General features: G+C 31.8%; 1 protein-coding gene across 1 annotated transcript in view; it reads right to left on the bottom strand.

The window, feature by feature from the left end:
- The window catches only part of LOC143228498 (arginine-glutamic acid dipeptide repeats protein-like), a 45,501-nt gene extending 19,277 nt beyond the window's left edge, over positions 1–26,224 (bottom strand). The window contains exons 1-3 of the mRNA XM_076459749.1: positions 26,107–26,224; positions 19,659–19,748; positions 19,039–19,241 (exon numbers count right to left, since the gene is read on the bottom strand). Of these exons, the coding sequence (XP_076315864.1) occupies positions 19,039–19,241; positions 19,659–19,748; positions 26,107–26,224 (411 nt within the window). The remainder of the gene's footprint in view (positions 1–19,038; positions 19,242–19,658; positions 19,749–26,106) is intronic.
- Between the last annotated feature and the right edge of the window lie 1,492 nt (positions 26,225–27,716).

The raw sequence follows: 27,716 nt of genomic DNA, 5'->3' as shown, positions 1-27,716 counted from the left end.
AAACAAACATCATATATTAGCAGTCTATGATGTCTCATATCAGTCTGTTATAACACAAACAAACATCATATATTAGCAGTCTATGATGTCTCATATCAGTCTGTTATAACACAAACAAACATCATATATTAGCAGTCTATGATGTCTCATATCAGTCTGTTATAACACAAACAAACATCATATATTAGCAGTCTCTATGAGTCTGTCTCAAACATCAGTCTGATGTCTCATATCAGTCTGTTATAACAAACAAACATCATATATTAGCAGTCTATGATGTCTCATATCAGTCTGTTATAACACAAACAAACATCATATATTAGCAGTCTATGATGTCTCATATCAGTCTGTTATAACAAACATCAATATTAGCAGTCTATGATGTCATATCATCTGTTATAACACAAACAAACATCATATATAGCAGTCTATGATGTCTCATATCAGTCAGTTATAACACAAACAAACATCATATATTAGTCTATATGTCTCATATCAGTCTGTTATAACACAACAAACATCATATATTAGCAGTCTATGATGTCTCATATCAGTCTGTTATAACACAAACAAACATCATGATGTCTCATATCAGTCTGTTAGCAGTCTATGATGTCTCATATCAGTCTGTTATAACACAAACAAACATCATATATTAGCAGTCTATGATGTCTCATATCAGTCTGTTATAACACAAACAAACATCATATATTAGCAGTCTATGATGTCTCATATCAGTCTGTTATAACACAAACAAACATCATATATTAGCAGTCTATGATGTCTCATATCAGTCTGTTATAACACAAACAAACATCATATATTAGCAGTCTATGATGTCTCATATCAGTCTGTTATAACACAAACAAACATCATATATTAGCAGTCTATGATGTCTCATATCAGTCTGTTATAACACAAACAAACATCATATATTAGCAGTCTATGATGTCTCATATCAGTCTGTTATAACACAAACAAACATCATATATTAGCAGTCTATGATGTCTCATATCAGTCTGTTATAACACAAACAAACATCATATATTAGCAGTCTATGATGTCTCATATCAGTCTGTTATAACACAAACAAACATCATATATTAGCAGTCTATGATGTCTCATATCAGTCTGTTATAACACAAACAAACATCATATATTAGCAGTCTATGATGTCTCATATCAGTCTGTTATAACACAAACAAACATCATATATTAGCAGTCTATGATGTCTCATATCAGTCTGTTATAACACAAACAAACATCATATATTAGCAGTCTATGATGTCTCATATCAGTCTGTTATAACACAAACAAACATCATATATTAGCAGTCTATGATGTCTCATATCAGTCTGTTATAACACAAACAAACATCATATATTAGCAGTCTATGATGTCTCATATCAGTCTGTTATAACACAAACAAACATCATATATTAGCAGTCTATGATGTCTCATATCAGTCTGTTATAACACAAACAAACATCATATATTAGCTCATATCAGTCTGTTATAACACAAACAAAGCATCATATATTAGCGGTGTCTCATATCAGTCTGTTATAACACAAACAAACATCATATATTAGCAGTCTATGATGTCTCATATCAGTCTGTTATAACACAAACAAACATCATATATTAGCAGTCTATGATGTCTCATATCAGTCTGTTATAACACAAACAAACATCATATATTAGCAGTCTATGATGTCTCATATCAGTCTGTTATAACACAAACAAACATCATATATTAGCAGTCTATGATGTCTCATATCAGTCTGTTATAACACAAACAAACATCATATATTAGCAGTCTATGATGTCTCATATCAGTCTGTTATAACACAAACAAACATCATATATTAGCAGTCTATGATGTCTCATATCAGTCTGTTATAACACAAACAAACATCATATATTAGCAGTCTATGATGTCTCATATCAGTCTGTTATAACACAAACAAACATCATATATTAGCAGTCTATGATGTCTCATATCAGTCTGTTATAACACAAACAAACATCATATATTAGCAGTCTATGATGTCTCATATCAGTCTGTTATAACACAAACAAACATCATATATTAGCAGTCTATGATGTCTCATATCAGTCTGTTATAACACAAACAAACATCAGTATATTAGCAGTCTATGATGTCTCATATCAGTCTGTTATAACACAAACAAACATCATATATTAGCAGTCTATGATGTCTCATATCAGTCTGTTATAACACAAACAAACATCATATATTAGCAGTCTATGATGTCTCATATCAGTCTGTTATAACACAAACAAACATCATATATTAGCAGTCTATGATGTCTCATATCAGTCTGTTATAACACAAACAAACATCATATATTAGCAGTCTATGATGTCTCATATCAGTCTGTTATAACACAAACAAACATCATATATTAGCAGTCTATGATGTCTCATATCAGTCTGTTATAACACAAACAAACATCATATATTAGCAGTCTATGATGTCTCATATCAGTCTGTTATAACACAAACAAACATCATATATTAGCAGTCTATGATGTCTCATATCAGTCTGTTATAACACAAACAAACATCATATATTAGCAGTCTATGATGTCTCATATCAGTCTGTTATAACACAAACAAACATCATATATTAGCAGTCTATGATGTCTCATATCAGTCTGTTATAACACAAACAAACATCATATATTAGCAGTCTATGATGTCTCATATCAGTCTGTTATAACACAAACAAACATCATATATTAGCAGTCTATGATGTCTCATATCAGTCTGTTATAACACAAACAAACATCATATATTAGCAGTCTATGATCTGTTATAACACAAACAAACATCATATATTAGCAGTCTATGATGTCTCATATCAGTCTGTTATAACACAAACAAACATCATATATTAGCAGTCTATGATGTCTCATATCAGTCTGTTATAACACAAACAAACATCATATATTAGCAGTCTATGATGTCTCATATCAGTCTGTTATAACACAAACAAACATCATATATTAGCAGTCTATGATGTCTCATATCAGTCTGTTATAACACAAACAAACATCATATATTAGCAGTCTATGATGTCTCATATCAGTCTGTTATAACACAAACAAACATCATATATTAGCAGTCTATGATGTCTCATATCAGTCTGTTATAACACAAACAAACATCATATATTAGCAGTCTATGATGTCTCATATCAGTCTGTTATAACACAAACAAACATCATATATTAGCAGTCTATGATGTCTCATATCAGTCTGTTATAACACAAACAAACATCATATATTAGCAGTCTATGATGTCTCATATCAGTCTGTTATAACACAAACAAACATCATATATTAGCAGTCTATGATGTCTCATATCAGTCTGTTATAACACAAACAAACATCATATATTAGCAGTCTATGATGTCTCATATCAGTCTGTTATAACACAAACAAACATCATATATAGCAGTCTATGATGTCTCATATCAGTCTGTTATAACACAAACAAACATCATATATTAGCAGTCTATGATGTCTCATATCAGTCTGTTATAACACAAACAAACATCATATATTAGCAGTCTATGATGTCTCATATCAGTCTGTTATAACACAAACAAACATCATATATTAGCAGTCTATGATGTCTCATATCAGTCTGTTATAACAAAACAAACATCATATATTAGCAGTCTATGATGTCTCATATCAGTCTGTTATAACACAAACAAACATCATATATTAGCAGTCTATGATGTCTCATATCAGTCTGTTATAACACAAACAAACATCATATATTAGCAGTCTATGATGTCTCATATCAGTCTGTTATAACAAAACAAACATCATATATTAGCAGTCTATGATGTCTCATATCAGTCTGTTATAACACAAACAAACATCATATATTAGCAGTCTATGATGTCTCATATCAGTCTGTTATAACATGATGTCTCAAACAAACATCATATATTAGCAGTCTATGATGTCTCATATCAGTCTGTTATAACACAAACAAACATCATATATTAGCAGTCTATGATGTCTCATATCAGTCTGTTATAACACAAACAAACATCATATATTAGCAGTCTATGATGTCTCATATCAGTCTGTTATAACACAAACAAACATCATATATTAGCAGTCTATGATGTCTCATATCAGTCTGTTATAACACAAACAAACATCATATATTAGCAGTCTATGATGTCTCATATCAGTCTGTTATAACACAAACAAACATCATATATTAGCAGTCTATGATGTCTCATATCAGTCTGTTATAACACAAACAAACATCATATATTAGCAGTCTATGATGTCTCATATCAGTCTGTTATAACACAAACAAACATCATATATTAGCAGTCTATGATGTCTCATATCAGTCTGTTATAACAAAACAAACATCATATATTAGCAGTCTATGATGTCTCATATCAGTCTGTTATAACAAAACAAACATCATATATTAGCAGTCTATGATGTCTCATATCAGTCTGTTATAACACAAACAAACATCATATATTAGCAGTCTATGATGTCTCATATCAGTCTGTTATAACAAAACAAACATCATATATTAGCAGTCTATGATGTCTCATATCAGTCTGTTATAACACAAACAAACATCATATATTAGCAGTCTATGATGTCTCATATCAGTCTGTTATAACACAAACAAACATCATATATTAGCAGTCTATGATGTCTCATATCAGTCTGTTATAACACAAACAAACATCATATATTAGCAGTCTATGATGTCTCATATCAGTCTGTTATAACACAAACAAACATCATATATTAGCAGTCTATGATGTCTCATATCAGTCTGTTATAACACAAACAAACATCATATATTAGCAGTCTATGATGTCTCATATCAGTCTGTTATAACACAAACAAACATCATATATTAGCAGTCTATGATGTCTCATATCAGTCTGTTATAACACAAACAAACATCATATATTAGCAGTCTATGATGTCTCATATCAGTCTGTTATAACACAAACAAACATCATATATTAGCAGTCTATGATGTCTCATATCAGTCTGTTATAACACAAACAAACATCATATATTAGCAGTCTATGATGTCTCATATCAGTCTGTTATAACACAAACAAACATCATATATTAGCAGTCTATGATGTCTCATATCAGTCTGTTATAACACAAACAAACATCATATATTAGCAGTCTATGATGTCTCATATCAGTCTGTTATAACACAAACAAACATCATATATTAGCAGTCTATGATGTCTCATATCAGTCTGTTATAACACAAACAAACATCATATATTAGCAGTCTATGATGTCTCATATCAGTCTGTTATAACACAAACAAACATCATATATTAGCAGTCTATGATGTCTCATATCAGTCTGTTATAACACAAACAAACATCATATATTAGCAGTCTATGATGTCTCATATCAGTCTGTTATAACACAAACAAACATCATATATTAGCAGTCTATGATGTCTCATATCAGTCTGTTATAACACAAACAAACATCATGATATCAGTCTGTTAGCAGTCTATGATGTCTCATATCAGTCTGTTATAACACAAACAAACATCATATATTAGCAGTCTATGATGTCTCATATCAGTCTGTTATAACACAAACAAACATCATCATTAGCAGTCTATGATGTCTCATATCAGTCTGTTATAACACAAACAAACATCATATATTAGCAGTCTATGATGTCTCATATCAGTCTGTTATAACACAAACAAACATCATATATTAGCAGTCTATGATGTCTCATATCAGTCTGTTATAACACAAACAAACATCATATATTAGCAGTCTATGATGTCTCATATCAGTCTGTTATAACACAAACAAACATCATATATTAGCAGTCTATGATGTCTCATATCAGTCTGTTATAACACAAACAAACATCATATATTAGCAGTCTATGATGTCTCATATCAGTCTGTTATAACACAAACAAACATCATATATTAGCAGTCTATGATGTCTCATATCAGTCTGTTATAACACAAACAAACATCATATATTAGCAGTCTATGATGTCTCATATCAGTCTGTTATAACACAAACAAACATCATATATTAGCAGTCTATGATGTCTCATATCAGTCTGTTATAACACAAACAAACATCATATATTAGCAGTCTATGATGTCTCATATCAGTCTGTTATAACACAAACAAACATCATATATTAGCAGTCTATGATGTCTCATATCAGTCTGTTATAACACAAACAAACATCATATATTAGCAGTCTATGTCTCATATCAGTCTGTTATAACACAAACAAACATCATATATTAGCAGTCTATGATGTCTCATATCAGTCTGTTATAACACAAACAAACATCATATATTAGCAGTCTATGATGTCTCATATCAGTCTGTTATAACACAAACAAACATCATATATTAGCAGTCTATGATGTCTCATATCAGTCTGTTATAACACAAACAAACATCATATATTAGCAGTCTATGATGTCTCATATCAGTCTGTTATAACACAAACAAACATCATATATTAGCAGTCTATGATGTCTCATATCAGTCTGTTATAACACAAACAAACATCATATATTAGCAGTCTATGATGTCTCATATCAGTCTGTTATAACACAAACATCATATATTAGCAGTCTATGATGTCTCATATCAGTCTGTTATAACACAAACAAACATCATATATTAGCAGTCTATGATGTCTCATATCAGTCTGTTATAACACAAACAAACATCATATATTAGCAGTCTATGATGTCTCATATCAGTCTGTTATAACACAAACAAACATCATATATTAGCAGTCTGATGATGTCTCATATCAGTCTGTTATAACACAAACAAACATCATATATTAGCAGTCTATGATGTCTCATATCAGTCTGTTATAACACAAACAAACATCATATATTAGCAGTCTATGATGTCTCATATCAGTCTGTTATAACACAAACAAACATCATATATTAGCAGTCTATGATGTCTCATATCAGTCTGTTATAACACAAACAAACATCATATATTAGCAGTCTATGATGTCTCATATCAGTCTGTTATAACACAAACAAACATCATATATTAGCAGTCTATGATGTCTCATATCAGTCTGTTATAACACAAACAAACATCATATATTAGCAGTCTATGATGTCTCATATCAGTCTGTTATAACACAAACAAACATCATATATTAGCAGTCTATGATGTCTCATATCAGTCTGTTATAACACAAACAAACATCATATATTAGCAGTCTATGATGTCTCATATCAGTCTGTTATAACACAAACAAACATCATATATTAGCAGTCTATGATGTCTCATATCAGTCTGTTATAACACAAACAAACATCATATATTAGCAGTCTATGATGTCTCATATCAGTCTGTTATAACACAAACAAACATCATATATTAGCAGTCTATGATGTCTCATATCAGTCTGTTATAACACAAACAAACATCATATATTAGCAGTCTATGATGTCTCATATCAGTCTGTTATAACACAAACAAACATCATATATTAGCAGTCTATGATGTCTCATATCAGTCTGTTATAACACAAACAAACATCATATATTAGCAGTCTATGATGTCTCATATCAGTCTGTTATAACACAAACAAACATCATATATTAGCAGTCTATGATGTCTCATATCAGTCTGTTATAACACAAACAAACATCATATATTAGCAGTCTATGATGTCTCATATCAGTCTGTTATAACACAAACAAACATCATATATTAGCAGTCTATGATGTCTCATATCAGTCTGTTATAACACAAACAAACATCATATATTAGCAGTCTATGATGTCTCATATCAGTCTGTTATAACACAAACAAACATCATATATTAGCAGTCTATGATGTCTCATATCAGTCTGTTATAACACAAACAAACATCATATATTAGCAGTCTATGATGTCTCATATCAGTCTGTTATAACACAAACAAACATCATATATTAGCAGTCTATGATGTCTCATATCAGTCTGTTATAACACAAACAAACATCATATATTAGCAGTCTATGATGTCTCATATCAGTCTGTTATAACACAAACAAACATCATATATTAGCAGTCTATGATGTCTCATATCAGTCTGTTATAACACAAACAAACATCATATATTAGCAGTCTATGATGTCTCATATCAGTCTGTTATAACACAAACAAACATCATATATTAGCAGTCTATGATGTCTCATATCAGTCTGTTATAACACAAACAAACATCATATATTAGCAGTCTATGATGTCTCATATCAGTCTGTTATAACACAAACAAACATCATATATTAGCAGTCTATGATGTCTCATATCAGTCTGTTATAACACAAACAAACATCATATATTAGCAGTCTATGATGTCTCATATCAGTCTGTTATAACACAAACAAACATCATATATTAGCAGTCTATGATGTCTCATATCAGTCTGTTATAACACAAACAAACATCATATATTAGCAGTCTATGATGTCTCATATCAGTCTGTTATAACACAAACAAACATCATATATTAGCAGTCTATGATGTCTCATATCAGTCTGTTATAACACAAACAAACATCATATATTAGCAGTCTATGATGTCTCATATCAGTCTGTTATAACACAAACAAACATCATATATTAGCAGTCTATGATGTCTCATATCAGTCTGTTATAACACAAACAAACATCATATATTAGCAGTCTATGATGTCTCATATCAGTCTGTTATAACACAAACAAACATCATATATTAGCAGTCTATGATGTCTCATATCAGTCTGTTATAACAAAACAAACATCATATATTAGCAGTCTATGATGTCTCATATCAGTCTGTTATAACACAAACAAACATCATATATTAGCAGTCTATGATGTCTCATATCAGTCTGTTATAACACAAACAAACATCATATATTAGCAGTCTATGATGTCTCATATCAGTCTGTTATAACACAAACAAACATCATATCAGTCTATGATGTCTCATATCAGTCTGTTATAACACAAACAAACATCATATATTAGCAGTCTATGATGTCTCATATCAGTCTGTTATAACACAAACAAACATCATATATTAGCAGTCTATGATGTCTCATATCAGTCTGTTATAACACAAACAAACATCATATATTAGCAGTCTATGATGTCTCATATCAGTCTGTTATAACACAAACAAACATCATATATTAGCAGTCTATGATGTCTCATATCAGTCTGTTATAACACAAACAAACATCATAGCAGTCTATGATGTCTCAGCTGTTAGTCTATGATGTCTCATATCAGTCTGTTATAACACAAACAAACAAACATCATGATATTCAGTCAGTCTCATATATTAGCAGTCTATGATGTCTCATATCAGTCTGTTATAACACAAACAAACATCATATATTAGCAGTCTATGATGTCTCATATCAGTCTGTTATAACACAAACAAACATCATATATTAGCAGTCTATGATGTCTCATATCAGTCTGTTATAACACAAACAAACATCATATATTAGCAGTCTATGATGTCTCATATCAGTCTGTTATAACACAAACAAACATCATATATTAGCAGTCTATGATGTCTCATATCAGTCTGTTATAACACAAACAAACATCATATATTAGCAGTCTATGATGTCTCATATCAGTCTGTTATAACACAAACAAACATCATATATTAGCAGTCTATGATGTCTCATATCAGTCTGTTATAACACAAACAAACATCATATATTAGCAGTCTATGATGTCTCATATCAGTCTGTTATAACACAAACAAACATCATATATTAGCAGTCTATGATGTCTCATATCAGTCTGTTATAACACAAACAAACATCATATATTAGCAGTCTATGATGTCTCATATCAGTCTGTTATAACAAAACAAACATCATATATTAGCAGTCTATGATGTCTCATATCAGTCTGTTATAACACAAACAAACATCATATATTAGCAGTCTATGATGTCTCATATCAGTCTGTTATAACACAAACAAACATCATATATTAGCAGTCTATGATGTCTCATATCAGTCTGTTATAACACAAACAAACATCATATATTAGCAGTCTATGATGTCTCATATCAGTCTGTTATAACACAAACAAACATCATATATTAGCAGTCTATGATAACACAAACAAACATCTCATATCAGTCTGTTATAACACAAACAAACATCATATATTAGCAGTCTATGATGTCTCATATCAGTCTGTTATAACACAAACAAACATCATATATTAGCAGTCTATGATGTCTCATATCAGTCTGTTATAACACAAACAAACATCATATATTAGCAGTCTATGATGTCTCATATCAGTCTGTTATAACACAAACAAACATCATATATTAGCAGTCTATGATGTCTCATATCAGTCTGTTATAACACAAACAAACATCATATATTAGCAGTCTATGATGTCTCATATCAGTCTGTTATAACACAAACAAACATCATATATTAGCAGTCTATGATGTCTCATATCAGTCTGTTATAACACAAACAAACATCATATATTAGCAGTCTATGATGTCTCATATCAGTCTGTTATAACACAAACAAACATCATATATTAGCAGTCTATGATGTCTCATATCAGTCTGTTATAACACAAACAAACATCATATATTAGCAGTCTATGATGTCTCATATCAGTCTGTTATAACACAAACAAACATCATATATTAGCAGTCTATGATGTCTCATATCAGTCTGTTATAACACAAACAAACATCATATATTAGCAGTCTATGATGTCTCATATCAGTCTGTTATAACACAAACAAACATCATATATTAGCAGTCTATGATGTCTCATATCAGTCTGTTATAACACAAACAAACATCATATATTCAGCAGTCTCATATATTAGCAGTGATGTCTCATATCAGTCTGTTATAACACAAACAAACATCATATATTAGCAGTCTATGATGTCTCATATCAGTCTGTTATAACAAAAACAAACATCATATATTAGCAGTCTATGATGTCTCATATCAGTCTGTTATAACACAAACAAACATCAAGCAGTCTATGATGTCTCATATCAGTCTGTTATAACACAAACAAACATCATATATTAGCAGTCTATGATGTCTCATATCAGTCTGTTATAACACAAACAAACAAACAGTCATGATGTCTCATATCAGTCTGTTATAACACAAACAAACATCATATATTAGCAGTCTATGATGTCTCATATCAGTCTGTCTCATATATTAGCAGTCTATGATGTCTCATATCAGTCTGTTATAACACAAACAAACATCATATATTAGCAGTCTATGATGTCTCATATCAGTCTGTTATAACACAAACAAACATCATATATTAGCAGTCTATGATGTCTCATATCAGTCTGTTATAACACAAACAAACATCATATATTAGCAGTCTATGATGTCTCATATCAGTCTGTTATAACACAAACAAACATCATATATTAGCAGTCTATGATGTCTCATATCAGTCTGTTATAACACAAACAAACATCATATATTAGCAGTCTATGATGTCTCATATCAGTCTGTTATAACACAAACAAACATCATATGTCTCATATCAGCTGTTATAACACAAACAAACATCAAATAGTCTATGATGTCTCATATCAGTCTGTTATAACACAAACAAACATCATATATTAGCAGTCTATGATGTCTCATATCAGTCTGTTATAACACAAACAAACATCATATATTAGCAGTCTATGATGTCTCATATCAGTCTGTTATAACACAAACAAACATCATATATTAGCAGTCTATGATGTCTCATATCAGTCTGTTATAACACAAACAAACATCATATATTAGCAGTCTATGATGTCTCATATCAGTCTGTTATAACACAAACAAACATCATATATTAGCAGTCTATGATGTCTCATATCAGTCTGTTATAACACAAACAAACATCATATATTAGCAGTCTATGATGTCTCATATCAGTCTGTTATAACACAAACATCATACATCTATGATGTCTCATATCAGTCTGTTATATATCAGTCTGTTATAACAAAACAAACATCATATTAGCAGTCTATGATGTCTCATATCAGTCTGTTATAACACAAACAAACATCATATATTAGCAGTCTATGATGTCTCATATCAGTCTGTTATAACACAAACAAACATCATATATTAGCAGTCTATGATGTCTCATATCAGTCTGTTATAACACAAACAAACATCATATATTAGCAGTCTATGATGTCTCATATCAGTCTGTTATAACACAAACAAACATCATATATTAGCAGTCTATGATGTCTCATATCAGTCTGTTATAACACAAACAAACATCATATATTAGCAGTCTATGATGTCTCATATCAGTCTGTTATAACACAAACAAACATCATATATTAGCAGTCTATGATGTCTCATATCAGTCTGTTATAACACAAACAAACAAATATTAGCAGTCTATGATGTCTCATATCAGCATAACACAAACAAACATCATATATTAGTCTATGATGTCTCATATCAGTCTGTTATAACACAAACAAACATCATATTAGCAGTCTATGATGTCTCATATCAGTCTGTTATAACACAAACAAACATCAATCAGTCTATGATGTCTCATATCAGTCTGTTATAACACAAACAAACATCATATATTAGCAGTCTATGATGTCTCATATCAGTCTGTTATAACACAAACAAACATCATATATTAGCAGTCTATGATGTCTCATATCAGTCTGTTATAACACAAACAAACATCATATATTAGCAGTCTATGATGTCTCATATCAGTCTGTTATAACACAAACAAACATCATATATTAGCAGTCTATGATGTCTCATATCAGTCTGTTATAACACAAACAAACATCATATATTAGCAGTCTATGATGTCTCATATCAGTCTGTTATAACACAAACAAACATCATATATTAGCAGTCTATGATGTCTCATATCAGTCTGTTATAACACAAACAAACATCAAATATTAGCAGTCTATGATGTCTCATATCAGTCTGTTATAACAAAACAAACATCATATATTAGCAGTCTATGATGTCTCATATCAGTCTGTTATAACACAAACAAACATCATATATTAGCAGTCTATGATGTCTCATATCAGTCTGTTATAACACAAACAAACATCATATATTAGCAGTCTATGATGTCTCATATCAGTCTGTTATAACACAAACAAACATCATATATTAGCAGTCTATGATGTCTCATATCAGTCTGTTATAACACAAACAAACATCATATATTAGCAGTCTATGATGTCTCATATCAGTCTGTTATAACACAAACAAACATCATATATTAGCAGTCTATGATGTCTCATATCAGTCTGTTATAACACAAACAAACATCAAATAGCAGTCTATGATGTCTCATATCAGTCTGTTATAACACAAACAAACATCATATATTAGCAGTCTATGATGTCTCATATCAGTCTGTTATAACACAAACAAACATCATATATTAGCAGTCTATGATGTCTCATATCAGTCTGTTATAACACAAACAAACATCATATATTAGCAGTCTATGATGTCTCATATCAGTCTGTTATAACACAAACAAACATCATATATTAGCAGTCTATGATGTCTCATATCAGTCTGTTATAACACAAACAAACATCATATATTAGCAGTCTATATTAGATGATGTCTCATATCAGTCTGTTATAACACAAACAAACATCATATATTAGCAGTCTATGATGTCTCATATCAGTCTGTTATAACACAAACAAACATCATATATTAGCAGTCTATGATGTCTCATATCAGTCTGTTATAACACAAAACAAACATCATATATTAGCAGTCTATGATGTCTCATATCAGTCTGTTATAACACAAACAAACATCAAATGAACCATATACCTCTTTACTTCTTCCATATATTAGCAGTCTATGATGTCTCATATCAGTCTGTTATAACACAAACAAACATCATATATTAGCAGTCTATGATGTCTCATATCAGTCTGTTATAACACAAACAAACATCATATATTAGCAGTCTATGATGTCTCATATCAGTCTGTTATAACACAAACAAACATCATATATTAGCAGTCTATGATGTCTCATATCAGTCTGTTATAACATCAAACAAACATCATATATTAGCAGTCTATGATGTCTCATATCAGTCTGTTATAACACAAACAAACATCATATATTAGCAGTCTATGATGTCTCATATCAGTCTGTTATAACAAAACAAACATCATATATTAGCAGTCTATGATGTCTCATATCAGTCTGTTATAACACAAACAAACATCATATATTAGCAGTCTATGATGTCTCATATCAGTCTGTTATAACACAAACAAACATCATATATTAGCAGTCTATGATGTCTCATATCAGTCTGTTATAACAAAACAAACATCATATATTAGCAGTCTATGATGTCTCATATCAGTCTGTTATAACAAAACAAACATCATATATTAGCAGTCTATGATGTCTCATATCAGTCTGTTATAACACAAACAAACATCATATATTAGCAGTCTATGATGTCTCATATCAGTCTGTTATAACAAAACAAACATCATATATTAGCAGTCTATGATGTCTCATATCAGTCTGTTATAACAAAACAAACATCATATATTAGCAGTCTATGATGTCTCATATCAGTCTGTTATAACACAAACAAACATCATATATTAGCAGTCTATGATGTCTCATATCAGTCTGTTATAACACAAACAAACATCATATATTAGCAGTCTATGATGTCTCATATCAGTCTGTTATAACAAAACAAACATCATATATTAGCAGTCTATGATGTCTCATATCAGTCTGTTATAACACAAACAAACATCATATATTAGCAGTCTATGATGTCTCATATCAGTCTGTTATAACACAAACAAACATCATATATTAGCAGTCTATGATGTCTCATATCAGTCTGTTATAACAAAACAAACATCATATATTAGCAGTCTATGATGTCTCATATCAGTCTGTTATAACAAAACAAACATCATATATTAGCAGTCTATGATGTCTCATATCAGTCTGTTATAACACAAACAAACATCATATATTAGCAGTCTATGATGTCTCATATCAGTCTGTTATAACACAAACAAACATCATATATTAGCAGTCTATGATGTCTCATATCAGTCTGTTATAACAAAACAAACATCATATATTAGCAGTCTATGATGTCTCATATCAGTCTGTTATAACATAACACAAACAAACATCATATATTAGCAGTCTATGATGTCTCATATCAGTCTGTTATAACACAAACAAACATCATATATTAGCAGTCTATGATGTCTCATATCAGTCTGTTATAACACAAACAAACATCATATATTAGCAGTCTATGATGTCTCATATCAGTCTGTTATAACACAAACAAACATCATATATTAGCAGTCTATGATGTCTCATATCAGTCTGTTATAACACAAACAAACATCATATATTAGCAGTCTATGATGTCTCATATCAGTCTGTTATAACACAAACAAACATCATATATTAGCAGTCTATGATGTCTCATATCAGTCTGTTATAACACAAACAAACATCATATATTAGCAGTCTATGATGTCTCATATCAGTCTGTTATAACACAAACAAACATCATATATTAGCAGTCTATGATGTCTCATATCAGTCTGTTATAACACAAACAAACATCATATATTAGCAGTCTATGATGTCTCATATCAGTCTGTTATAACACAAACAAACATCATATATTAGCAGTCTATGATGTCTCATATCAGTCTGTTATAACACAAACAAACATCATATATTAGCAGTCTATGATGTCTCATATCAGTCTGTTATAACACAAACAAACATCATATATTAGCAGTCTATGATGTCTCATATCAGTCTGTTATAACACAAACAAACATCATATATAGCAGTCTATGATGTCTCATATCAGTCTGTTATAACACAAACAAACATCATATTAGCAGTCTATGATGTCTCATATCAGTCTGTTATAACACAAACAAACATCAAATAGCAGTCTATGATGTCTCATATCAGTCTGTTATAACACAAACAAACATCATATATTAGCAGTCTATGATGTCTCATATCAGTCTGTTATAACACAAACAAACATCATATATTAGCAGTCTATGATGTCTCATATCAGTCTGTTATAACACAAACAAACATCATATATTAGCAGTCTATGATGTCTCATATCAGTCTGTTATAACAAAACAAACATCATATATTAGCAGTCTATGATGTCTCATATCAGTCTGTTATAACACAAACAAACATCATATATTAGCAGTCTATGATGTCTCATATCAGTCTGTTATAACACAAACAAACATCATATATTAGCAGTCTATGATGTCTCATATCAGTCTGTTATAACACAAACAAACATCATATATTAGCAGTCTATGATGTCTCATATCAGTCTGTTATAACAAAACAAACATCATATATTAGCAGTCTATGATGTCTCATATCAGTCTGTTATAACACAAACAAACATCATATATTAGCAGTCTATGATGTCTCATATCAGTCTGTTATAACACAAACAAACATCATATATTAGCAGTCTATGATGTCTCATATCAGTCTGTTATAACACAAACAAACATCATATATTAGCAGTCTATGATGTCTCATATCAGTCTGTTATAACACAAACAAACATCATATATTAGCAGTCTATGATGTCTCATATCAGTCTGTTATAACACAAACAAACATCATATATTAGCAGTCTATGATGTCTCATATCAGTCTGTTATAACACAAACAAACATCATATATTAGCAGTCTATGATGTCTCATATCAGTCTGTTATAACACAAACAAACATCATATATTAGCAGTCTATGATGTCTCATATCAGTCTGTTATAACACAAACAAACATCATATATTAGCAGTCTATGATGTCTCATATCAGTCTGTTATAACACAAACAAACATCATATATTAGCAGTCTATGATGTCTCATATCAGTCTGTTATAACACAAACAAACATCAAATAGCAGTCTATGATGTCTCATATCAGTCTGTTATAACACAAACAAACATCATAGCAGTATTAGCAGTCTATGATGTCTCATATCAGTCTGTTATAACACAAACAAACATCATATATTAGCAGTCTATGATGTCTCATATCAGTCTGTTATAACACAAACAAACATCATATATTAGCAGTCTATGATGTCTCATATCAGTCTGTTATAACACAAACAAACATCAATTAGCAGTCTATGATGTCTCATATCAGTCTGTTATAACACAAACAAACATCAATTAGCAGTCTATGATGTCTCATATCAGTCTGTTATAACAAAACAAACATCATATAGCAGTCTATGATGTCTCATATCAGTCTGTTATAACACAAACAAACATCATATATTAGCAGTCTATGATGTCTCATATCAGTCTGTTATAACACAAACAAACATCATATATTAGCAGTCTATGATGTCTCATATCAGTCTGTTATAACACAAACAAACATCATATATTAGCAGTCTATGATGTCTCATATCAGTCTGTTATAACACAAACAAACATCATATATTAGCAGTCTATGATGTCTCATATCAGTCTGTTATAACAAAACAAACATCATATATTAGCAGTCTATGATGTCTCATATCAGTCTGTTATAACACAAACAAACATCATATATTAGCAGTCTATGATGTCTCATATCAGTCTGTTATAACACAAACAAACATCATATATTAGCAGTCTATGATGTCTCATATCAGTCTGTTATAACACAAACAAACATCATATATTAGCAGTCTATGATGTCTCATATCAGTCTGTTATAACACAAACAAACATCAATTAGCAGTCTATGATGTCTCATATCAGTCTGTTATAACACAAACAAACATCAATTAGCAGTCTATGATGTCTCATATCAGTCTGTTATAACACAAACAAACATCAATTAGCAGTCTATGATGTCTCATATCAGTCTGTTATAACAAAACAAACATCATATAGCAGTCTATGATGTCTCATATCAGTCTGTTATAACACAAACAAACATCATATATTAGCAGTCTATGATGTCTCATATCAGTCTGTTATAACACAAACAAACATCATATATTAGCAGTCTATGATGTCTCATATCAGTCTGTTATAACACAAACAAACATCATATATTAGCAGTCTATGATGTCTCATATCAGTCTGTTATAACACAAACAAACATCAAATGAACCATTGATACCTCTTTACTTCTTCATATATTAGCAGTCTATGATGTCTCATATCAGTCTGTTATAACACAAACAAACATCATATATTAGCAGTCTATGATGTCTCATATCAGTCTGTTATAACACAAACAAACATCATATATTAGCAGTCTATGATGTCTCATATCAGTCTGTTATAACACAAACAAACATCATATATTAGCAGTCTATGATGTCTCATATCAGTCTGTTATAACACAAACAAACATCAAATGAACCATTGATACCTCTTTACTTCTTCATATATTAGCAGTCTATGATGTCTCATATCAGTCTGTTATAACACAAACAAACATCATATATTAGCAGTCTATGATGTCTCATATCAGTCTGTTATAACACAAACAAACATCAAATGAACCATTGATACCTCTTTTACTTCTTCATATATTAGCAGTCTATGATGTCTCATATCAGTCTGTTATAACACAAACAAACATCATATATTAGCAGTCTATGATGTCTCATATCAGTCTGTTATAACACAAACAAACATCAAATGAACCATTGATACCTCTTTACTTCTTCATATATAAGCAGTCTATGATGTCTCATATCAGTCTGTTATAACACAAACAAACATCAAATGAACCATTGATACCTCTTTACTTCTTCATATATTAGCAGTCTATGATGTCTCATATCAGTCTGTTATAACACAAACAAACATCAAATGAACCATTGATACCTCTTTACTTCTTCGAGTCTGCATGACGTGCGATCCATTAAGAGACTGCTTTTCTTCTTCTTGTTTAATAGACTTGAGTGTGATTGGAGAAGGCTCTCCATTCTTCTGCAGAGGAGGTAGCTCTCCGTATTTTTTGAAGAAAAGACGGCATTCCGTACATAGAAGAGCCTTGTTTCTACCAGCATGGTGCCAGTCTTTGGAAGCTTAAAAAGTTGTGTATCAAATCTTCTAGTTAGTGACATAGAACTGCTATATTATTCTTTTTGTTGTTAAAGTTTTGAAGAAATAGTTAATTCAAATTTATTACTTGCAGTGTTTTAAACATGCCCTTTAATTCAAGTAATTGAAAGAAACAAGTTGAAAATTGTGTATGAAAGCTGGACCACCTAAATCAGCAGCCACCCAATGTAAGGGAGTTCCTCATGATACTTGGGTTACACAATTTTATGATAGTGAAAACAAATACTATTTAACTAACATGTTTTCAAACACACACAATAAACAGTCAGCATATATAAAACAGCATGAAGTAGAGAACTCTGCATGCAACACAACTTTTGTTTTGTAGTTTTCAACAATACAGCTGGTTATGTCCTGTTTTGAAAGTGGAAACCACTTACTTTTAGTACAGCAGTGGTGGCAGACATAACCACTCAAATCTTTTGAGTCAGAGTCATCGGATTCCTCTTCTTCACTCGCTGAGCTGAGGTCTATTCATGAAAATTAAAATATATTTGGTGGTGCTAATGTTTTAACATGTGAAAAATTTCCACATATTATTAGCAATTAATCTGCCAGCAATTCTTTATGCAACATGTGGCAAAAACATAACAAAAAACTATTTTTTAAGTTACACAACTATCTAAATTGAACACAAGATTTTTGATAATAGAATTTTGGTATTTACTACTGTTAGTTGGAAGAACCTTATGCAAAAAATGGACTAAATGAAATTGTGATAAAACCCAGTTATATCATGGTCATCTTTAATTTAGAACTTCTAACAAGAAGGACAGTAACAAATCTATACCATCTCCCAATCAGAAAGAATGACTTACTTTTATAACACATTTACAGTTTAAAGTACAAAGCAAATTCAGCAGTATATAACAAGCTCAAACCCTGAACTATTAAGCTACAGCCTGATACACTACCCAACAGGCCACCTACACGCACAACCTAAAGGAGTTTTGGAGTTAGAAGATATATAATGATTAAACTTGATAATAGTTTTTGATTAATTTGAGTAAGGTTAAAAGAAAGTTATTGGACACACAATATTAACAAAATACATTAACAATGCAGATTGTTACAACTACTGTTGTTTTCATTACTGAAAGCATCATGACTTGACTTTTTTTGTTTGTTTCTATCATATAGATTATAACAGTATTGTAATAAATAGTCTTAAGACTAATATACATATGAAATAATTCTCATAATTAGACGTGTTTATGGTAAATATTACACACATTGTGCAACCACTTAATAAATACTTTCCAAAGTATTAAGTTTGGTGGTCACAAAATACTATATCCCCCCCCCCGCGCTACACATATAAATATTTATACTCCCCTTGTTATTATGGATAGCATCATGTAGAGTTGTGTAGTCACCCATGGCCAAACGTACTTAATGAATGCTTGGGTAAACAACCAAGTTACCTAAACTGTTTCTCGTCAATCTATCACCTATTTATGTTACTTTTGCTAATCAACAATTACGCTTATTTTTAAGGGATCTCTTACAGTATACAGATTATAACAATTAACTAAAAACAGACTTTCAATAGCAGCGTTAGATGACCAATAAAAGAAAAACATTTAAATGATCCAAACAAATAATTAAACTATATACCAGAGCGATCTACTTCACAAAAATATGAAACTATTTTTTCATTATGGGTAAATATCACGTGCATACCAATAAGCTTAGTTCTGGAAACATTTGATCTTAAATTTCAAAAAGCAATAAGCAACTTAAAAATAACAATAAACCCATTACTTATAAATATTAAAATACACAGTTTTATGGTGTAATTTCATGTTAACGATATCTTAGGCCTTATTTCCTCGCGGTTCCAGTACTTCTACGTAAAAACTAAATTATCTCCTACAAAAGCCATACTATAAACTTGAAATAAATCACATGTTAATCCCCATCGTGTACGTAAATATTTTATTCTTTGTTTAAAACCAGTTATTTTACGTATGTTCTCCTCTTTCCTGGTTGGGGATTTTGACGTAAATAAATTCTGACTTTGATAAATAAAACACGCCGTACATCTTCAAATGGTTAAACACGTCTATCATAACCGGTACACTCCGAAACCTCCTTGAAAATTAATAAAACGTTAATCAAACAAACTGAAATAGATCAAACAAGTGGGAATAAAAACAAATTTTTAGCAACTTCTACTTAGGTTGATTTCGCTTCGGAGCCCTACACGTTATGGTTACTTCGAGTGTAGATCGAGGAAAAAAAAGAAAAAAAAAAAGCTTGATTGATTGGCGTGCTTCGTTTTGTCACGCAACCTAGATAACATTAATGTTAAAACTCACTTGCTTTAAGCCTTAAACTATTCTTTGTATTTTATCACGAGACGATATCATTCGTTGTCGCGACGACAGGCTAGACGTTTACGTTCAGTTGGCTGCTCCTGTCGTTATTACGTGTTTATATGTTATTCTTTTTAAGCGAAGCCTGTAAGTAATTTACTAAAAGTTAGAAAATGGTCCATTAAATTTCGTTCTTGTTGAAATAAACTTTTTCTTTGGTGGCCATGAGTAAAGCAACACATTAAATTACGTAGAATAAACAGAAAGAACAATATCGTTAAAATGAATTAACTACGAATAGTACGTTATTCCAGAAATTATTTTCAACAAAAGGAAATTTTGAACTTAACACTTATTTTCGCAAACAATCACATTTTCTTTATTCTGTCATAAACACGATTTACGTTTATTTTTAAATGTTCAAGAAAAAGTTTGTTTATGGGAAAAAAGCGTTAAATTTTAAGGTACCTGCTCGCACAAACTTTTACTTTCATAAACAAAATAAAACTCTTGTTTATGAAAATAACGTACTTACAAAACCAGAATCCAGAAGATTTGCGCGACAGTCATCAAAATGGTATAGCAAAGATAGCCTAGTTGCTTTGCGCCATAAAACACCAAACCAACAAACCAATCAAAATGGTATTTATATTTGGTATATAAGCAACGGAAACCAACGCCATCTGAAGTATTAGGAACAAAACATATTTTAATACGATGTAGTTAGCGTTTTGTATACTTTTACACTTACATTTAAATTTGTAACATATTTGCAAGACTAATTTAGTTATACCAAACCATTTTTAACTAGCTGTAATAAGTATTTTTACACTAAGTTGTGTACATGGATTAAATAATAACTTTAAAAGTTAGGCCTAGCTTAATGAGTATATATTGATAACGGTTTACAACAGACAGTACACTAAGCCTTAGATAAAACCAAAATAACCTGCAGAACACACTGCGTTATTAAAAGGAGCAAAAATTCAGCAATTTTTCCACTTGCTGTAGCTTGAATTGAGTTAATTAAAACATTTTACGTGGATGCGCCCTACTGGACTCTTACTTCACATACCAAGTTTTAAGGCAATCCATTAAGAAATACACGAGATATAAAATCTCCAGTTTTGTTTTAATATTCTCGCAGTTTCTTCTTCGCACTCGATATAAAAACATAATTAACTTTCATGGATAGTTTTTCAAATTTGGTACAGTGATAAACCTTTACAACTCTTGATCACCATTTTTGCGCATCCCTAAAAAGGTCACGTGAGCTATCTTTCTAAAATTTTTACTGCAGTTTCATCAACTAGTAAAATTGGCCCAGTTTCTTAACATTCGTATTAAACACGGCTGATTTAGAGTGGCAACACTACAAGGTGAAAGGAACGTGCTGATATATAGCTTCTGGAATAGGACAAACAAACTAAATTAGCGGTTTATAAGTCAAGTTTCCAAACGAATCACACGAGTAGATAGTTATTAATCATTGCCAATTTTAAAGCATACATTTGCTACATTTTATAAAATTTTCGCAATTAAAGAGCATTTAGCGTCACGTGATATTATCTCAAGCAACGTACATATTCCTTCTTGGCATAGCTTCACCAAATGCATACTGGTGATGACAAGAAACTGTTAATCTAGTTTCCATGGCGTTACTATAAAGGAAGTTATTAACAATATTTTAGCGACGACAAACTATTATTACACATGTTAAAGAATCTGTTTTTTTTTTGTAAAGTGAAGGTATGTTCTGAATAATATGGTTGCGATCCTAAAGCTAATGTTTGCTACTATCGAATGTCACTTCCTAGTAACAACACTATATATAGCATTAATAATAATTTTACAAATGTTCATTATTCAATTAGATAGGCTGTGTATTTTGATTTATTTATTATCACATCTCAAATTCAACAAAAAACGTGGCCCAGCTAACTAATTAATAAATATTTGCTGTACATTTATCAATGCTACAAGTGCAGCTACCAGCTTTGTCGCCAATTTTAATTCCTTCGTTCAACCTCTTTTTATATGGCTTCTGTAAACCTGCCTACCACCGCCCGCCATCGCACAGATTCGTGAATATTTGCGACGAACAGCCATTCAAAATGTTGCGTGCAAATGCTTACATCATATGATGTCAGTTGCAGTTGCAATCCTTTTTTTGACCATACCCTTTTACTCCAAACATATTTTTGATTAAATTTTATTTAACTATACTTATAGTTTCTTATTGTGAACATATTTAATCTATACATAAAGACCTGTCCATATAACTACGCACATTTATGTGTATATTGTAATAATTATATACGACCATTTAGAATTCAATTACATTTATAAAAGATAAATAAAGAATTGGAAATTTAACAACCTACATGTAGAGATCGTAAAAAAGTAAAGATTCGTTTGTTTTGAAATACGCACAAAGCTACTAAAGGGCTATCTGCGCTTACCGTCCCTAATTTAGCATCATAAGATTAGAGGGAAGGCAACTAATCACCACCACCCACCGCCAACTCTTGGGCTACTCTTTTACCAACGAATAGTGAGATTGATCGTCACATTATAATGTCCCCACGGTTGAAATGGCGTGTATGTTTGGTGTGACGGGGATTCGAACCCGCGACCCTCTGATTACAAGTCGAGTGTCTTAACCACCTGGCCATGCCAGAACAGTAAATAAAAAAAGGCTGGAGATACTGTAGACATTATTTTCAAAAACTACAATGCTGTTTCGTAGCATTACATTAGGTGTAGAAGATAATGGATATAGTTTCTGTACATAATGTCTAATGTATTTCCAGCCACGTTTCTTTACTTTTTTTTCTCACAATTCCTATTTGCAAGTTTTTAAATTCCCAATATTTATTTATCTTACTTGGTGTCTTTTTTCTTTTTTTTTTAATTCACAACTATGGGCCAATGATTACTTGGATTACCAGTTATGGATAGTAATGATAATTACCTTTCGCCAGCTTGTCCGAGAATGAACGAGAAGAGCTGGAGAAGCTGTTGTATCCAGTACAGTCGTTTTTACCAGTTATTGCTGTTTGAAGTTAAGCACCAAACGACAGAATGAGATATTTGTGCTCTGTCCACGACGGGTATCGAACTGATCTATAACATTGTAAGTTCGCAGATATGCCGCTGTGCCACAGGGGAGGGTTTTTCAAATTTAATAAGCAATACGAAACTAAATTATTCTCAGATGGCCAAAAAAAATATATTCATACAACGCAAGTTACTTTTGTGATATAGGTTTCCTTTAAATTTGCTAAAATAAACATATTTCAAAATTTTAAAAATTTTAGTAACATTCTTATAATTTATTATGTCACACAAATGCTGAATTTCATCCCCTCAAAGGAAATATTTCAATGTTACTTTCTAGTCTAAAACCAACACCAGATGAAAAGTGGTATAATTTGACAACCACACTCCATCTGTCATTATCCACTATCGATGAGACTTTTCTTCCAGTAAAAAGAGGTCATTAGGTCAAGTGGGATATAACGGACATAGTAGTGGCCTATTTACGTCATAACTTTTCAATGACAACTGTGACTCGCAATTGTTAGAAATGTTAGTCATTCTTAGGGAAGGGATCAGTAAAACAATATCTATTTCTATTTTTACCCTAAATGGGGTCGATGACTGCCTGGAGGGTCACCTGTTTTAACAACTCGCACCTCTATATAGAAGGGCGTTGTCAGTCAGTATACGCTAAAATGACGTCACATAAGGAACGCTTAATGTTACAGTTTGTATTGTAGCGGCTTCAGTAAAATTGTGCACACATGAATCACGAGATGAATTACACACTGCAGGCTACAACAAAGCATGACACACGATATTGGTATTGTTACTCGAAACAAAACACTAGAGGAAGCCCTGCATCTAGTTTTATTCGAATTAATTTTACAATCATTCCAAAGAACCAGAGAACCAGTGAGGTAATCTTTCTCTTCCTGGATTGAGTCAAGCGTGTTTGATGTAGACCAAACATCGAATACTAATATAACAACCACTGAAAATTATTTTAAAAAGATAAAACACATCATTTCCCCCCCCCCACAGACAAATAATGTCTGTAAGGATACTTGAAAGTACTATCTTCAACTTGTGAATTGTTTTCATGCGCAAAGCTGCACAACATGATATCTGCACTGTGCAACTCGCATAGACGAAGCTCCGAATTTAGTCCTAGTATCTCTCGATGTTATTACTGGGGGACATAATATTTAGCTAAGCTTACTTAGTAAAATAATGACAATAACAGAACAGCAGCTTCCAACCACTATTCACTGAAATATGCTATAAAATGTACTTAAGGAAGGAAGCGTATGAGGATAATATAATAATAGATAGGCAAAAAGCGATTGTTAACCTAAAATATTAAATAAGAATGCATTTACGATACAGTAAAAACTAAGGGGTCTCGTGATGTATATAGTAAAAATAAATAAAAAAAGGAACAATTTTCAATGAGGTATATACTTACTAAACTCGTTCGAAGCAGACTTGTTAGGCTTTGGGCTTGACTTGATGCGACGAAGAACATTCTGACGTCGTCGTCTGTGAGGTCGCGTAGTAGCAGCACACCTGGTGTCTTTTTCCATAAATAGTAAAATTCTACCAGATCGGCCTGAATATTAAAATTGAAACTTTTATTCACCAAACACTTTATTTTCTTAATTTATTCTACAATATGTTGTACTTATTAATATACTTCTTCCGACTAGAAGGTTCATTTCATATAAATGCATCCAAAGCGAGGTTTGGTCTGAATGTCTCTCAAAACTACACGAGAGCTGTCTCTGCTAGCCGTCCCTGAGCTAGCAGTGAACGACTAAAAAACCAACAGCTAGTCACCACCACACACTGCCAATTACTGAACCACCCTTTTTATCAACGAATAGCGGGATTTATCGAGACATAATAACGCCCAGACGGCTGAAAGAGAGAGCATGTTGGCGGGGAGGGGGATAGAGAATCAAACGCAAAAACCACAGACTGCGAGTCGAGAAGGGTAACGCGCAGAACAAAAATTTGCAGTAGTAGAATACGAATTAAGAAATTATGGATTCATATATTTCCAAATATGGTCCCAAACCGAAATAGAGAAAAATATAACATTCAACTATCTTGAGGGGAGGGAGACAATGTAAATCCACGCGAAGGTCTTTTCGGTAGGAAGTAACTCACTTATCACAGTAAGTCACAGTATTATTGTTTGTTTTTAATTTCGCGCAAAGTTACTTGAGTGCTATATCTGCGCTAGCCGTCCCTAATTTAGCAGTGTAAGACTAGAGGGAAGGCAGCTAGTCATCACTACCCACGCCAACTCTTGGGCTACTCTTTTAACCAACGAATAATGGGATTGCCCGCAAGTTATAACGCCCCCACGCCTGTAAGGGCGAACATGTTTGGTGTGACGAGGATTCCAACCCGCGACCCTCGTATTACGAGTCGAGTGCCACAACCACCTGGCCATGCCGGGCCTTGTCACAATAGTAACTGGAATGAAGAAAGCAGACGATTATCTGTTCAGATTGCTCAAGTTCTGATCCTGGTTTACAATTCTAAGTATTCACGTAATGGGTAAAACTGATAAAGAAAGTTAAAAAAGGAGACTGGGTGTTGCCACACGCTGCTGTACAGAACTTCCAGACGATAAACAAAAGGTTCACTACGACAGTAAAAAGAAGTTCAAAAGTAGAGTAAGTGGTAAACAAGTCTTAGTAGCTTTGCACGTACGGTCTAATTATTATATCCACTATCAATTATTAACGTTCTTACAGCAGACCCTCACGAGAATCTTGTATTAAATTAACAAAAGCGTAGATGCATTAGCAAAATAGAGCTGAAATCTAAGACCACGGGCCCGCATGTCCAGGTAGTTACAGCACTTGACCTGTAATTTGAGGGTCGCGGGTTCGAATCCCCGTTACACTAAACGTGCTCGCCCTTTAAGCCGTGGGGGCATTATAGTGTTATGGTCAATCCCACTATTCGTTGATAAAAGAGTGGCCCAAGAGTTAAGAGGTGGATGGCGATGACTAGCTGCCTTCCTTTTATCTGTGGGTGCTTTCTAAAGCAACCAGCAGAGAC

Source organism: Tachypleus tridentatus, chromosome 10 (genome assembly GCF_004210375.1).
Source record: "Tachypleus tridentatus isolate NWPU-2018 chromosome 10, ASM421037v1, whole genome shotgun sequence".
Lineage (NCBI taxonomy): Eukaryota > Metazoa > Arthropoda > Merostomata > Xiphosura > Limulidae > Tachypleus > Tachypleus tridentatus.
Note: the sequence above shows the minus strand (reverse complement) of the source record. Positions and strands in the feature narration are given on the sequence as shown.